Here is a 17,317-nt window from a genome sequence, read left to right as displayed (position 1 = left end):
ATTGACTACTCATCAATTGAATATTTAGCATCTTTCATTTATATTCTGTGTAACTGTAAAGTTTTTGTCAGCATTTATTAAAATACATCCATGATGATGAGCCTTGTGTTCTACAAACAAAGGGGGGATGGTTAGATCGTATTAGCTAGCCAAGCACATAAATTATTATGGTATGATTTTACCCAAAAATCCAACATACCTGACACAAAATAACAACCGCAAATCCACGTTTCAGCGCCTGGATTCGAGTTGTTTCTGCGAATAGCAGCGATGCATTTGCTTCTCTTTTCTTTAGCTTTTGGCAGTCTGTAAAAAGATAGCTCTGATTTCTTGTTGAATGTCCATGGACCACTGGTTCTTTGGTAAGTTGTAAGGATCACTGTTGAGTCCAACTGCCTTTAATTTAAGCAGATGATCGTTTGTTTTACTCCCGGTTTTGCTGTTTCCTATACTAAAGACAGCCATTTCGCAGCATGTTTTGCCACTCAGTCCTGACTGAGGGGGTGTGTTCTGGTGGGAAAGTGACGTCAATGCATACCCTCTATACAATATATATATATATATATATATATAAATATAATTTTTTTCCACCACCTGCCACTCCTCTACTCCCTAGCCATCCTGCTCAGCTGTGCAGTCAGAGTTTCCGAGAAGTGCACATCCCATGCAGTCGCTGCAGACTGCAGGCTTCCAACTGACCAGAGGGGGTGCTCTTACGTGATACGGTGGGAACAAACCCACTGCATGAGTGACACTGATTGTTTGCATACTGCCCAGGGGGCTGCAAACCATGGACATAGCAGACCAGAGCACATAACATTACAATAAAAAACTGTATTTTAGCAGGAGCCACCTGGAAATTATGAATAAACTAATTTAATATTTAATGAATTGGAGTGCACAACCAGTTACCATGCCCTGTGTTGACAGTGAGTATCCTTCCTTTACCGTTTCTTTCATTTTTAATTCCCACAATTTTAAATGTCAGTTACAGATGAATAAAACCCACAGGTAATAATGTGAATTTAGTAATGCATGCATTGAATTGAGCTTTTCCCTAAAAGCAGAGGTATCCAACCCTGTTCCTGGAGATCTACCATCCTGTAGGTTTTCACCCAACCCCTAACAAGCACACCTCATTCAAAGCTAGAGATTTTGTTGAGCTGATAATTAGTAGAGTCAGGTGTGCCAAATTAGGGTTGAAATGAAAACCCACAGGATGGCAGATCTTCAGGAACAGGGTTAGTTATCACTGCCCTAAGGCTACTGAATTACATATTGGATTATATTTATAATACAAATGGATCACTATTTTCCTTTGAACAGATACAGGCTTGATGCTATATCAGCACATGTATGTTATAATATTAGTGCACGAGACAGTAATATTAAATCGCAATCATAATATAAGCACACAGCAGCCAGATACTGTACACACATAGAATGTACCAGAAAGCCACTCTTATTAGAATTTTCATAATTGTTTTTGCAACTGAAAACGTTCACTGTCAATTATAAGAATTTTTATTTACTTATTTATTTATTTTTTTTGGGCAGAATAATCAATTGCTCAGTCATACATAATTGCTCTTAAATAGCACATAAGTGTGTTTGTTCAATGCGCTCCTGGGCTTCAGCTGCTTTTAATATTGGCTTTTCTTTCCTTGACCCTGGCCCAGACCTGGCACTGCCTCTCACTCTCCTGCTGGCAAAGCAAGCTTAATTGGCCAGCACTTACCACTTTGCATCATAAATTATCACATGATCATTAAATTAACCAATGAGTGCAAGATTCCTGCTGTTGTGCAGCCACACAGTGGGGGGGAGGGGACCGGGGGATGTATTTAAAGGCACCGAAACATCACGTGACCATTTAAAAACAGAAATGGGTGTGTGTGTGTGTGTGTGTGTGTGTGTGTGTGTGTGTGTGTGTGTGTGGTGCGTGCGTGCGTGCGTGCGTGCGTGCGTGCGTGCGTGCGGTGCTGTGTGTGTGTGTGTGTGTGTGCGTGTGTGTGTATGTGTGTGTGTGTGTGTACTGCAGAGCCGCTAGCAGAACATGGCGGGTAGAGTTGACCGAGAGGTTGACCATGTGTTCAAACCCACACAGCGGCCAATGGGATCCTTTTACTCGCTGTGACACGTTACACCGCCGCCAATGTTCGACATGCGTCCAATAAGCCCAGGGCCCACAAAACCCACGCTCCAGCCCAGCGGCGTCGAACGCGCTGTCCTTGGACGGCCACGTTATAGAATCAAGCGCAAAAAAAAGAGAGCTAAATTTGATTTACTTTAGCGGCAGTGACACTGTCACAGAGCGGAGTTGTTAACATGTAATACGCCTCCGGAGCCGATCCCCGATCCCGCGGCCGGGCCGTCGGCCCATTAGGATCATCCCGGAGTGTCTCGTCTGTCGTTTCAGCTGATTGCGTAGCAGCTGCCCCCCGTCCGCCCGCTCACTTATTCATGAAAAACAGTCTCCTGGAGGTACGTTCGGCCAGTTTATCTTCCGGGCCTGTGGAGACCCATTCAGCCCTCCGTGGCGCACTTAGTCTCGCTGAAAGTGCGAGTCCCCCCCCCCCCCGCTCTCCTGCGTCTTCATCATATTCGCCGCAATGAGCTATGGCAGGAGTTACCCACAATTCCCACCGCAAGAGCAGCCTGGTAGCTGCAGCGTCCTCCGCTCCTCGCTGTGGCGCCGGGGTGAAGCTCTCGGAGTCTCTTTCCCGCTGACGCTGGCAGAAACAGAGCGGCCCCCCGCGTTCCCACCTCCTGGTCCCTGTGAGTGTCACTGATCTCCACAGAGTAAAGAACAACACCTCAGCGCCATTTGTCAGATCGCCGGGAGTAAAACCCTGTCGAAAATTCCAGTTTAAACCAGCCTAAGCTGGTCAAGATGGCTTAAGCTGTGCTATCTACACTATTAGCTGGTCAACCAGCTGTTCAACCAGATGACCAGCCTGTCACTAGCCTGTGGTCAGCTAGTCCATCAGTTAGGCCACCAGCTTACTCTGCCAGCATAACCAGCTTTGACTAGCTTTGTCCAGCTAACAGATCAGCTTTGACCAGCCAGAAGTGTCAGAAACACAGCCAGTTTAAACCAGCCTAAACTGGTAAAGCTGGTTTAAGCAGTCCTATCGACCCTTTTGGCTGGTCAACCAGCAGTTCACCAGCTGACCAGCCCATAGTTACTAGCCATAGTTACTGCCACCTTAACCAGCTTTGATTAGCTTTGTCCAGCTACAGACCAGCTTTGACCAGCCACAGACCGGTTATGACCAGCTACAAGAGATGAAAACACAACTAGCATAAACTTGCTCAGAATCCCAGCTGGTCTTAGCTGAAATTTTCCGCAGGGAAAGGATGAAAACAGCACAGATACGTAGATGTGAGAGAAGGTACAGACACACTGTGGGCATCCTGCGTCTTCTGCTGTTCACCACTCACTCTTATTGTCTTCCTCTTCTTCTCAATTCTTTCCTCCTTTCTTTACAGGGGGTCTACATGCTCCTGGGGCGGTCCTTGAAGGCGCTGTAGGAGATCCCTGGCCAGACTTGGTATTCAATGATTATATACAGATTTGCAAAAAATTCTCTCAAAAATATGAAACCGTTTTTTATTTTTTAAAAATATAACCCAGTTTTAGCTTACGCTGGGGGTCCTATGGATGCCTTTGAGCCTGAGTCGGGGGTTCCTGGATGAGAAAAGTTTGAAAACCCCCCTCTTTAATAAGACAGCGCTGGCTCATTTTGTGTAACCAACAGTTCCCCGGGACGACAGAATAATGGAACGTTCCATCAAACAGGCGGAGCACAGTGCGACGCGCGGTGCGTCGCGGCGCGAGTGTCAAGCGGGGAGACTATTTGCGGAGAGTTGACGGGTCCCCCCCCCACCACCACCCCCACAACCCCCCCACTCCCGAGGAGCCCGATTTGAAGTCAATTAGGGCTCAGAGAATGGAGGAAACAGCAGGAGCTCCTCCGCCATTCGCGGCATGGCTGCTAATCTCATTTGTTACAAGAACAGAGGCACTTAAAGGACTCTGAGTGCCGGGGAACGAGGGCTCGGCGAGCCTCCGACTCGCGAAAAATAACTCCGGAACATCGAGGTGGAACTTTCCAGAAGCTGGGCCGGGGGGGGCCGGGGCGGGGGGTGGGATGGAGAGGGGAGCCTGGGATTAAAGAACCCATTTATAAGAAAAGCGGCGCAAATTGCCCTGCTGAGTGTCCCCCCGCTGGCTGGCGCGATAGACCCTCGGTGCTATTTCCGGCGGGGAAATCAGCTCGGCTCCGCCGCTCCCCACGGCCACCTGGATCGGGGGGGCGCTGATGACGGGCCCTTGTTTCAGGAGCACCACAAGTGCTGTTCGGGAGGGGGTTACGGACGCCCCAGGCTCTCCTCTTGTGAGAGGCGGGTGGCATCGGGGTAATCGTGAAAGAGCAGAGAGTGGGGGGGGGGGGGGATTTTAGACGTGCGGTTCATTGCGGGGAGGGCTGGGGTCTTAAATTGTTGCGTTGTGCCGCTCGTAAACGACCCGCTGAAGCCAGCCTGAAGAGGCGGTTGGGATGGGGGGTAATGCAGAAAGCACTGAAAGGGGGGGTGGCGGATTTTAGATGTCTGGTTCATACTGGGGGGGCTGGGGGGGTCTCGGCCATCTTAAACTGCGTTGCGTCGGTCTTAAATGACCCGCTGAAGCTCGCCTCCTCACTTGCTAAAGCCGCAATAAATAATCAACACAGGCTCGCCGCCGAGGACAGAAAGCAGCCTCTTCGCCGCGCTCTCATCCCTGAAAACCGCAGACAGCCTGACCCCAAAGGGATGACTCAGACTAGGCCAAGCCCCAGGGCTGCGGATTCAATCTAAACGCCACGTCTTTTGTCCTCAAAGACCCTGCAGCATCTACATACACACAAGCGTGTGCACCTGAAGGAAATGCAAACAGGCTGTAGCTCTTCGGTGATGCATGCCTATTATGTGCCAGGTGGGTTCCCTCCCAGGGCTAAAGCACTAACCCTGCTTAAGAACAGCGTGTCAGTAAAATGGCGTCGAAATGAACCCAGCTACTCATTATTAGAATTTAACACCTGGTTGAAAAAAGGTGTGAAACTTAAAAAAAAAAAATCTGGTACATACTTTATTAATATCACTTGTGAAACATTAAAAGATCATTTTGCCACACGTGAAAAACATACTTACATAAATATGGTGTGCAGTGGCTCACATGTGGCTGGGCACGCTCCAGATTGGCCGTTGCTATGGCGGCACCAGAGCGTGAAGCACGGCACATTGGCTCACTGAACGCACTGTGCAATTGAAATTTTGCCGGTGTTTTGACATTGCGCTCACAGTCCACTATGCATATTCCCCCCTTCATACCGGGCTGTTCTTCTCCACTGAGCACGGGGCATTTTACCCATCAGTCATCTGAAAAGGGTCATAAAATAATGTCTACAGTGACTATACGACACAGAGATTAACTGGTATGTATATGTCCCTGCCTCCCCCCCCCCCCCTTCCCCCCACACGCCCATGCAGTGACCCCACCCCCCCACCCCCACCCCCCCGCCCACCCAATTGAAGAATAAATCCATAAAAATGACGCGGAAATGATGGGCCTGTCCCCCGTGTGGGAAGAAAGGACCGGGAGGTCCTGCACGGTCATTAGTGTTCACGGCCAGGGGTCCATCAGCCACTTCATTACGAGGTGTGGCTCTGATGATCGTACATCACACGTCCCAGCCTGGCTCTGCAAGCACAGCTCCCAACACCTTTATTATTGCAGAACTCCCACGGGCCAGCACGGGCAGTCTGCTCCCGTTCGCTCGGTCGCCCCCAAAAGTGTGGCTCGGCCAGGCCGAGAGAAAGACCGCAGCATTTCAATATCTAATAACTCCTGTGCCTTTTTCAAAATTAAATTTTCTTGTTTGCTTTCCTTTTTATGTTTGGCAGCTTAAGGATGCGGTGTCTGAAATTGGGTATGCTGAGCATGAAAACGAACGGTGTGTACATAAAAACGAAAGCTTGTTGACTCTGTGACTCAAGGTCTTAGTCTTCCAGTGCAAAGATATGAAATTACTGAAAACATAAAATTATTTACAACACAAAAACAATAAAAAACGACGTGAGGTACCATCGCCTCTGCGCTGGCGGAGCCACATCTACATTCAGTATCTTCTTATTTCACAAGCGCCAGATTGCTGTGGCGAAACTGAAAGTCTTATGCAGTCCCTTACCTGGTAAAATACAGGTTAAACAAATGCGTAAGTAATAATTGTGATAATTTCATTTTTAAAGCACTAATTAATTTGTCGTCGTTCATGGCACACAATAAAATGGAAAACACCTCCTCTCCTCTGTGAGACGCACCTGCTAATTACTCCCCCCCCCCCCCAGCCCCACCTCCCACCCCCCTCCAACAGTGACATCACTATCCATTCCCGACTCGCTCTGTACTCAGCAATTGGCTACATCAGCTGAGGTGCAGCCGCACTGAAACGCAGTCTGGCTTACTGTCAGCTTCGCCTCCGCGTGAAAGGGGTCCAAACTAGGGGTGCCAGATGTGCAGTTTTTGGACCAAACCAGGTCAAAAACAGGTCAGATCCAGTTTGTGGTCCCGACCGAACAAGATAAACGTCTGGTCAGAACAACCTATTGAAATCTGACCGCTAGTTTGCAATTCATTTAATCTTCCCTCTCCACTGCTACACATATTCTGCTACAATCCTCCAGTTCTGACTCCCCCTCCGCGATCAAACTTTAAGCTGTCCTACGTGCGCACATGCACGCCGTCTAATTTTCACAAATTCTAAATCTGGCAACCCTAACCCAAATCCCCCGCTTTACTGTGGTCTGCAGGTACCCCACCTGTGCAGCTGCTGAGAGCCCAGAGGGCCAGGAGCCGGAGAGTGGCCAGAGTTCGTATGATGCGCTCGCTGGCCTGTGAAACAACCTGTTGTGAATACGCCGGTCCGCCCTCGCTTAGCCAGACGCTGAGCTAGAAACACTTCAGTGCGCTCCCACAGACATCAACATCTCTGGCCTGTTAGGGTAAAAACACACACACACACACACACACACACACACACACTAAACATGCTCTGTTAGGGTAAAATACACACTTGGCTATACACACACACACACACACACACACACTAAACATGCTCTGTTAGGGTAAAATACACACTTGGCTATACACACACACACACACACTAAACATGCTCTGTTAGGGTAAAAACACACTTGGCTATACACACACACACACACACACACTAAACATGCTCTGTTAGGGTAAAATACACACATGGCTATACACACACACACACACACACACACTAAACATGCTCTGTTAGGGTAAAATACACACATGGCTACACACACACACACACACACACACACACACTAAACATGCTCTGTTAGGGTAAAATACACACTTGGCTACACACACACACACACACACTAAACATGCTCTGTTAGGGTAAAATACACACTTGGCTATACACACACACACACACACACACTAAACATGCTCTGTTAGGGTAAAATACACACTTGGCTATACACACACACACTAAACATGCCTTTGCTAACTCCTAACTCTCATTATGATGCATGTTCAATGTAACACACACACTTTTGTAGCTCAGTAAATACGAACAGCACACTGCATACTAAGCAGAATTTTGGACTAGCTATCATATGCATGGTATTAAAAAAAACAGTCATAACACATTTAGACTCTGGCCTTTCTCATTGCATGTCCTCCTCAGACCCAGAAGTTCAATTTTGTCCCCTATAGGGAACATCAGTCACTGGTCACTAAGGGACACTAAATAAAGATAAAATAAATGTTTTAGAAAAACATTTTCATGGGCAATATTTTCATGTTTCTGCTGGGGCGCAGGGGGATGTTTCTCTTTAATGAATAAAAAGTACCCTACAAGTGGAATTTTCATTCTCGTCCTTTGCCGATAATTAAGTTTATTAATCAGTTTGTTTTGTTCCACGCCTTCGCAGTGTCTCTAAAGGACAGGGTAGGAAAAGCTCGTGCTTGCATAATAAGCGATCTGTCAAACACAGCCGAGAGCCTGCGAACAGCAACCGAAACCGCTACATGCGTTTCACAAGGTTTAAAAGCAGGGGCTACTCGACGCCGGGTCCTGTGAGCCGCAGTGCCTGCAGGTGTTTGATCCAACCATGCCCCACGACCACCCGATTTCACTAATGAGCTTTACTTCCCGAAATCATGGCTGGGCCAGACGCCTGCAGAAACTGCGGCCACAGGGCCTGGAGTTGAGCAGCCCTGTTCTGAAAGATGCCACGACTGGGAGGACTCGCAAACGCTCACATAGTGCCAGACCACGCGCCAGGTTGTCTTTGTTTCATGAGACGTGAATGGCACCAGATCCGATCGGTAATTAAGGCCAACGAGTCCAGGGCTGTTTTAAGCACAGCCATCGTAATTGCGGTACATTTACAATTATGCTTTACTGGAACAATTCAGGTTCATGGGTGCAATGACAGTGTTCTAGCAGGGAACTGAATCTGCAGTTCCATTATCCTATACTGCCGCCCCTGCCAGCATCTGAGCTAACCGTTTTTCTTTTCTTTTTTTTTGGATGAGGAATAGACTCAGTTAAAGGGGGTGGGGGGGGGTGATACACGGTACAATTCAGTGTTCAGGTACATTCAGTGTTAAATCAGCTCTTACAGAGAACAGTACATATGGTCCCCACTGGACCGGACCCACATCTACGCTACGTTAGCGCCCCACAGGAAACACACGCAGGGCCACACACACAGCAGCAGGAGTGGGGAGGACTCGAGGGACAGAGACTGCACCGAGTGCAAATGAGCCCCAAAGCGCCCTAAACCTGAAGGAAAACAACGCGGGGAGAACGCAATCAATGAGAGAGACAAAACGCACGCGTCAGGGGGATGAACGATTTACTCTTTCACCACTTAGGACTGAGTAAACTTTCGGCGTCTCCCCCCCAAATGTCTTGACATTTCCAAAAATTGATTTGGACGCGTGCATTTTAATCACGCCACCGGTTTTTAAACGCCGTTTCCCCGCCCGCCCGCCCTCCGACGCTGGGTCCTGTCGTTTATTTCCGTTTGGTTTACATAACGCAGAGCCTGCTCCCTTTACTTAATGTCCAGCACAACTTTTACTGCTGGGTGAACGTTCCTTATCTTGACGCCGTAGCTCGTCGTCATGTCGCCTAGTTTGACTTACCGTAACTCTCTGGCCTAGCCTATGCTGACTGTGTGAACTGGACTTAACGTGTTCACGGCTATGAATAAATGGTGCTTAATGAGCACTGTACCCTATCAGACCTGTGTTTGTAGTTGTTCCAGTGACCTTCGGTATGCACTTATTATACGTTGCCTGGGATAAAAGCGTCTGCCAAATAAATGTAATGTAATGAATGCGAAAAACCGATATAGCCACTAGATCATGTTTAGCAGTGACTTACTTTCACTGCATAGTCATAGCGTCCAGACTTTGTTTTCATTTGGACAACTATATTGTACTGCGTGGCAATGTGATGGAAAGATGCTCGTATCCGATGTTTAAGGTTGGCTTCTGTATGTTCTGATGACGGCGTGTGGGCTTGTGTGGGCTAAGCAAATTAGCATTATTTCAACATTAGCATATAATGTGCATTTGAAATCCGGAGTGCATGTTCATGGAGTGTATATGTCCGTGTGCATGTGTGGGGGGGGGGGGGGGGGAAGCAGGGTTAGAGGTCCAGCTGAGGGCGATGGGTGGGAAGGGTGGAGATGCGAAAACATATTAAAGGCCAGTTTTCCCGATTTGTGGGATTGCCATATAATTAATGTAAATTAGGCTGTTGGCTTTGGACATTAGAAATGCATGCACACACACAGTAAACATGCCCACACACATATCCATACCCAGAGATGCACACAGACACACACACCAAGATAAAACATTCACACAACAAGGTGCAGATGCAAATGCAGATGCACAAAGACATGTGCACATTCAAACATGTATGTTAAGCAAGCACACATGCATGCACACAGAAAGCAAATATACACATACTTACATTCGCACATATACAAATGCATGCACACACACACACACACACAGAATCCATAGAAACCCATACAATCCTGAGGGGACGAATCACACTTTTACTTGTCAGTCGACCTTCAAGCCTTGTATGCTTCTCAAGCGTGCTTGGCAGATAAATAAATTCTTGCCCTCCTCAAAATGATCGCAGGAGCAGGTCAACAGCCTGACTTTCTAGAGAGCCTGTTAACCATACAGTATATGTGGAATCCCCCATTACCTTGACCCAAGTTCTCCTCTCTGCTGCACAGTTATGAGCATGATCCAATCCCTCATTAAAAATCCAGGCTCTTTCATAATCCATCCGTGGCTAGTGTACACAAACCGCAGGAACACCCCATTAATATTAAATCAAACACTCACACGTGCACGCATGAATGCACACACACACACACACACGCAGGCACACACACACACATGCAGGCACACACACACGCTGAGAAACATGTACGCACACACACATGCACACACCCGCACGCATGCACACAAACACACACGCGCACACACACACACACACACACATGTATGCACATACATGCACATACACACACATGCGCACACACACACACGCACACAAGCATGGGCAGACAAACACACACACAGAAACACATGTACACACAGACAAAATTCACACAACACATTTGATTACAGCAAAGGGTAAACAGTTCCACAGACAATGCGAATCTGTCATCAGTGTAAAATCAGCGTAATATGCACACAGAGAAACATTAAAGGCTGATTTGTTCAGTCAGAGCATCGAGCACGGGGGCACTGACATCCCTGCACATCGCCACGGAAACGCTTTTCACAGTCTCCCAGCTGTCTGCAGTAATAACCTGCTGTTGAGAAAGAATGCAAATGACTTTAAACTGTTAAATATCTCCTCTTTATCAATAATTGAACCCCAGGGCTATTTTCACTCGGGGAAGTGTACATCTACTGCCAAACAGACACGCGCATGCAGTCATGCGTTCAGACACTGCTGCAAGGAAATGACACACACACACACACACACACACACACACACACACACACGCAACTCCGGTGTCAAATGAGGTCCCAGATTAAAGCCCCAGTTCCAATCTGACATCTTACTGTTGGGACAGCGAGGAAACAAATCACCAATCAGAAGCGGGGAGCAATGTTCCCTTCCTCCACTCAGAAGAGTCCTCTCTCTCTCCCGTGCTTGGGAATGTGTGAGTTAGGGGCCACAGCACATAGCAGCAGATGTTGCGGGGAGATGAACTGCTCTTAAGTGGAATGGCGGTGCTGTTCGGGGGGCCCCGAGACGGTTATTACCAGATCCCTGGGATTCCGTCGTTCCCAGCCACCATATGGGCCCCGTACGCGGCGCACACAATCCTGAGCCCCGACCAGGCCTCTCTGCGCCGCCACAGGAGCCCGCCCAGGCTCTTAACCTGGCTTTGCTTTCCATATGCGCGCACATATTGCTTACAAAGCTTTCAAGAAAGCCCTCTACTCTCCAAAAAAGAAGCAAAAAAAAAAAAAACTATACACGTCCAAAATATCGCACGGCCAAGACAGCCATAATATGCCAGTATTATTTTTAATACTGCTCGCTTATAAAAATAAAAAAAAAAAAAAAGATTATATTTTTTTTGTGGTGATGACAGAGGTGCAAATAAGTTCTGAAATTAAAAGGAGGGGAACACCACCGAGTGAGTGGGGGTTTGGGGTTTGGGGTTGGGGGGGTCCTACACAACAGAGATGACAAATTTATGAATCAGTTCCTTCAGCAGTAGTTTCGGGGTCTGGAGAAGGGCCGAGGTGGGATGTGAGCATGAGGGTGTAAGTTAGGGGAATCCATTTTGGACTTTCCTTTGATATGAGCAGCAGGCCTATCTCTACTTCCACCCAGCACTTATATTTTACTTCGTATCATTATCTTGATGTTGTAGCTTGTCTTGCCTCCTAGTTTGACTTAGCATAGGCAAGGTCAGAGAGTAATGTTTACTGTGTGAACTAGACTTACTTAATGTGTTCATGGCTATGAATAACTGCTACAAAATGAGTACTGTACCTTGTCGGACCTGTGTTTTGTAGTTGTACCAGTGACCTTTGGTATGCATTTATTGCGCGTCGCTTTGGGTAAAAGTGTTGGTCAAATAAACGTAATGTCTGTGAGCCCACAGTCAGACCGCTGCACCGCAGTCAGACAGTCAGGCTCCAGGACGCGCTGGCATGGATCTGGCCTACCAGCAGGCTGGCTGTCCTCCTCCCTCCCTACCTGTCCTACCCGCGGTCCATCACAGAGTGCTCCTCTGTTCAGACACCAGCGGCTCTCTCCAGTCCTGCCAGGGCACCAGCGGCTTTTAGCTCTTAATTAACAATCCTATCTGCTGCTGGCCCTGGTGAGCCAGCCTGTTCTCTCCCTCCCCTCCTCTCTTTTCTCTCCTCCACCGTCTCTCCCCCTCCTCTCTGTTCTTTCCCTCCACCCTCTCCCCCCTCCTCTCTGTTCTTTCCCTCTCCCCTTCCTCTCTGTTCTTTCCCTCCACCCTCTCCCTCCTCCTCTCTGTTCTTTCCCTCCACCCTCTCCCCCTCCTCTCTGTTCTTTCCCTCACACCTCTCCCTCACCTCCTCTCTGGTCTCTCCCTCCACCTCTCTCTCCCCTCCTCTCTCTGTTCTCTCCCTCCACCCTCTCCCTCCTCTCCTCTCTGGTCTCCTCTCCCTCCACCCTCCTCCCCCTCCTCTCCTCTCTGGTCTCTCCCTCCCCCACCCTGCTCTCCTCCCCTCCCTCCTCCTGGTCTCTCCCTCCACCCTCTCCCCCTCCTCTCTGTTCTTCCCTCCACCTCTCGTCTTACCCTCTCCCCCTCCTCTCTGGTCTCTCCCTCCACCCTCTCTCCCCCTCCTCTCTGGTCTCTCCCTCCACCCTCTCCCCCCTTCCTCCCCCCTCTGTTCTCTCCCTCCACCCTCTCCCCTCCTTCTGTTTCCCTCACCCTCTCCCCTCCTCTCTGTCTTCCTCACCCTCCTCCACCTCTTTGTCTCTCCTCCATCTTCCCTCACTCTGTCCCATTATGATAAGGCCGAGAGACCACTACAAACCACACAGCCCTCTCCTCTCGCTCGCTCTCCCTTTTGTATCTACCATATGAACAAGATTAGGTAAAATAAGAATAATTATAATATGTGTGTTTAAAAATAGGAAGTAAAACTGGCAACCAATGATTACTTTACATGTCATCTCGCATTAGCATTTAATTAGACCCCGTAAAATCGCTTTTTTTTTTACTGCTGAAGTGCTCATTAAGCCACACAATAAAGACGTACACTTGATTTTTCAATTTATAAATGGGGAAAATAATTAAATTTCCTTTTGATATAACTCCTTTTAAACATGAGTGCTGGAGGTCTGACACAATTTGCTCCTGATTGGCAGCTCAGTAAGTGATGGTTAAAATGTAAATGACATTTAATAATGTTTTAAAAAAAACAAAAAACAACAAAAAAAACATGGTCTCTAAATGACCAATACCAAATCCTCCGAGACTGAACAGTAGCTGTGTATTGTTGCATGAGGATAAAAAAACTAATTTAAAATCTCAACTGAATTAAATGGGCTTAATATCATAGCACGTTTAATTTGGCTCTTTATTTTTAACTATGAATAAATTGTGGTTTTGATTGAACGCGGTCTCTAATAACCCTGCTTGCCACTCATTCCGGGCTAGCCTGCCTTGGTTAGCTCATCCTCTCTCAGCGTATGTTCCTCCCCTCTTCTTCATTTCCTGTCTCTCACCGTCTCTCTCCCCCAGTTGTGTTTATTAATGCTGAAAGTAGGAATTGTAGATACAGGTAAAATGGGGGGTGGGGGGTGTGCTCTCTACCTGCCCCCCTGCAATGGGTCGCGCTGACATGAGGCTCCTGATTGGCCAATCGGTGGAGGCGTGTAGGAACGCCGACGCTCGACAAACTCTGCGATAACTCAGCAACTCGGCAGGCCCAAGACTGGCGCTTCGGTTCACCAGAATCCACATTTAATCTGAACCTCATTTATTTTTAATGCCCAGAAGGGTCTTTGTACTTCTTTTGATCTTTGCTTACGCGGCTTTGAATGCAGAAAAAAGCACACACACGTACGCTCGCTCGCGCACACACACACACACACACACATACGCACACACATAATAAATAGAAAAAAAAGAAAATGGAGGTATGCCGAGCCAGCAAGCTCGTTTCAGGGAGTATGTGAAAGCACACCACCTCTGTGTGGACATTTCATTTAAGGAGGAATAAAACCGCTCTCTGCTATGGGATTTCTTTGGTTTAAGTGCCATGAAAACCTGGTGGGTTCCCTTAGGAAAACAGTATCATTTTAACAGGAGCACAGCTGTAGAGGAGGTGCGTGGAGGAGAGAGCAGGCCCAAAGAGGAGGTGTGTGTTGAACAGATGCAGAGGAAGGCCATCGATAACATAAGAGAGTATGTGAATGCCTATAGCCTCCCCCTCTTCCTTAGCTCAGATGCAGAGGAAGGCCATCGATAACAGAAGAGAGTATGTGAATGCCTATAGCCTCCCCCTCTTCCTGAGCTCAGATGCAGAGGAAGGCCATCGATAACATAAGAGAGTATGTGAATGCCTATAGCCTCCCCCTCTTCCTGAGCTCAGATGCAGAGGAAGGCCATCGATAGCATAAGAGAGTATGTGAATGCCTATAGCCTCCCCCTCTTCCTTAGCTCAGATGCAGAGGAAGGCCATCGATAACATGAGAGTATGTGAATGCCTATAGCCTCCCCCTCTTCCTGAGCTCAGATGCAGAGGAAGGCCATCGATAACATAAGAGAGTATGTGAATGCCTATAGCCTCCCCCTCTTCCTGAGCTCAGATGCAGAGGAAGGCCATCGATAACAGAAGAGAGTATGTGAATGCCTATAGCCTCCCCCTCTTCCTTAGCTCAGATGCAGAGGAAGGCCATCGATAACATAAGAGAGTATGTGAATGCCTATAGCCTCCCCCTCTTCCTGAGCTCAGATGCAGAGGAAGGCCATCGATAGCATAAGAGAGTATGTGAATGCCTATAGCCTCCCCCTCTTCCTTAGCTCAGATGCAGAGGAAGGCCATCGATAACAGAAGAGAGTATGTGAATGCCTATAGCCTCCCCCTCTTCCTGAGCTCAGATGCAGAGGAAGGCCATCGATAACATAAAAGAGTATGTGAATGCCGATAGCCTCCCCCTCTTCCTGAGCTCAGATGCAGAGGAAGGCCATCGATAACATAAGAGAGTATGTGAATGCCGATAGCCTCCCCCTCTTCCTGAGCTCAGGACTCGCGGGTCATTATCATGGAACCCGGCCTCCATTTCAGACGGCAGAGTGGATAGCGTATATCACCCGGATGGAAGAGTTCTTCCTCAATGCGCTCTCTTAAAGACCATCTGCTCGCATGGCGTCCTGCGCGCGCAAGTCTTACTTCTTAAAAACAGCAAACTCGGCCATCGCTCACGCGCTCGGTCTTGTCTTTGCCCTTTTATCACACAATAAATCTCAGAGCAAATGAATGGGTTGCCGCTTGCAGTTTGATATGTGCGCGCGCGGGATGGCAGTGGATGCGTATTCAACGGAACAGGGAAATCACCAGGGAAATCACCGCTTCGCAGCGCTCTCGAGCTCTGACGTCAGTGGCTGAAGCCGTACCCTCTTTGCGCCTGAGCAATGAATGGCCACTTCATTCTGAAATAGTCGGCCTTTGCTTCCGTTCTCATGCGAGCGTTCAATACGTATGTAGACGCCAGCCTTGCAATACGTACACGTCCTTTCCCGTTTCATTTATTTATTTTTCAGAACATTGTTTTCCGCTGTTTATCGTTTGAATTTCCAGTCGTGCCTCCGGAGACTACAGCTGTCTTTCAAGGATGCAACCATAGACTGTATAAAAAGGATACAATGCGCTTTAACAAACATGGATGCAGTTCCATGCGTTAAGATACAACGCACCGACTGTTCCGTTTCTGTATTCGCGCATTTAAGTGATTTAAGAGAGTTTTAAAAAATAATAATGAACAGCAGTCATACTCTCAGTACGGTGATGTACCTCACCTTCTGAAAATGCATCTGAGCCGTGCAAGTGCTGACTCTGTCCTGGTACACTCCCATGGGGCAACGCAATCGCATGCTGTAATTGGCCCCAGTGTTCTCAAGGGATACACGGTACGTCAACAGCCAACTGCGATACTGCGCTCAGCTACGATGAAGTCATATGCATCCCACTGCATTGTCACGTGACGAGGGTTGAAAACCAGTGGTTCATGACCAAAATGATCATTAAAAAAAGAAACTAAATCAAACGGAGCGCAATGATTCAGTTAAAATCACTGTTCAACATGATCCAGTGGCTAATTAGATGGAAGGCTCAGAACAGAGAAACAAGTGCTACATCGCACTTTTGCATAATATATGGAAAAACATTTGACATGTTGTTGATAACTTTTTTATTAAATTAAATAATAATAATAATATACAGTAATAGAGGAAATCAGGAAGGGGGGAAATTCTTTTTTATGGCACTGTATGTATGCAGTTTAGTCATAGATTATAATCCATTTAAAGTAGACAGAAATGAAGAATGAGAATGCCGTGCTATCACATTCACAGGGATATGAATTTAATTTTGAATTATGTCTAAAATTAATTGTGAGCGAGAACTTGAAATGTTTAGGAAAATTTGTAAGGCTCAATTAGCTACCAACTACTACACATCCATAATTGTAGGATTATGTGGATAACAATGAAAGAATTAGGTTTTAAAAGAACAAACAAAACAACATTTCCAATTAGTTTGAGTTCTAAGATGGGAAAGGAAATGTTTTTCATTATCTTCTAAAAAGGAAAAACAACATTAAAATTTAAAATTTTGTTCATTTATTTACAGTCAAATTCTTTCACTGCAGCAGGCAGCAGGCATACTTATCTACCCTTAGCAGTGATAAAACACCCACACACACACACACACATACCCACACACACACACACACACCCACACAAACACATAAATGCTTTTCCTATTTATTTCTATTTCAATAACATCTTCATTCTTTCTCGACTGATGAAGTCAGCTATCTGTGTTGGATAAATCCACTTAATTGTTATGATGTAATTACATCCAACTTTTGAACTCCAAATCTGAAATGGCAGTAACTCTTTGCTGCTCTCAACAAATTTCATTACTATATTTTGAGCAATGTTTATGCTGTGATTTGTATGATGC

The 17,317-nt window shown here is 47.1% G+C and overlaps 1 protein-coding gene across 3 annotated transcripts in view; it reads right to left on the bottom strand.

Moving 5' to 3' along the window:
- Positions 1 to 17,317, bottom strand: part of LOC135263640 (teneurin-2) — a 104,799-nt gene that overhangs the window by 13,179 nt on the left and 74,303 nt on the right. Inside the window, exon 3 of one of the 3 annotated variants that reach the window (XM_064351918.1) lies at positions 5,145 to 5,421. The exons of the other annotated variants lie outside the window; for them this stretch is intronic. Coding sequence (XP_064207988.1) covers positions 5,414 to 5,421 — 8 coding nt within the window. The 3' untranslated portion in view covers positions 5,145 to 5,413. Of the gene's footprint in view, positions 1 to 5,144; positions 5,422 to 17,317 lie in introns of those variants that run through there. 3 annotated transcript variants of the gene reach the window in all.

Source organism: Anguilla rostrata, chromosome 9 (assembly GCF_018555375.3).
Source record: "Anguilla rostrata isolate EN2019 chromosome 9, ASM1855537v3, whole genome shotgun sequence".
NCBI lineage: Eukaryota > Metazoa > Chordata > Actinopteri > Anguilliformes > Anguillidae > Anguilla > Anguilla rostrata.
Note: the sequence above shows the minus strand (reverse complement) of the source record. Positions and strands in the feature narration are given on the sequence as shown.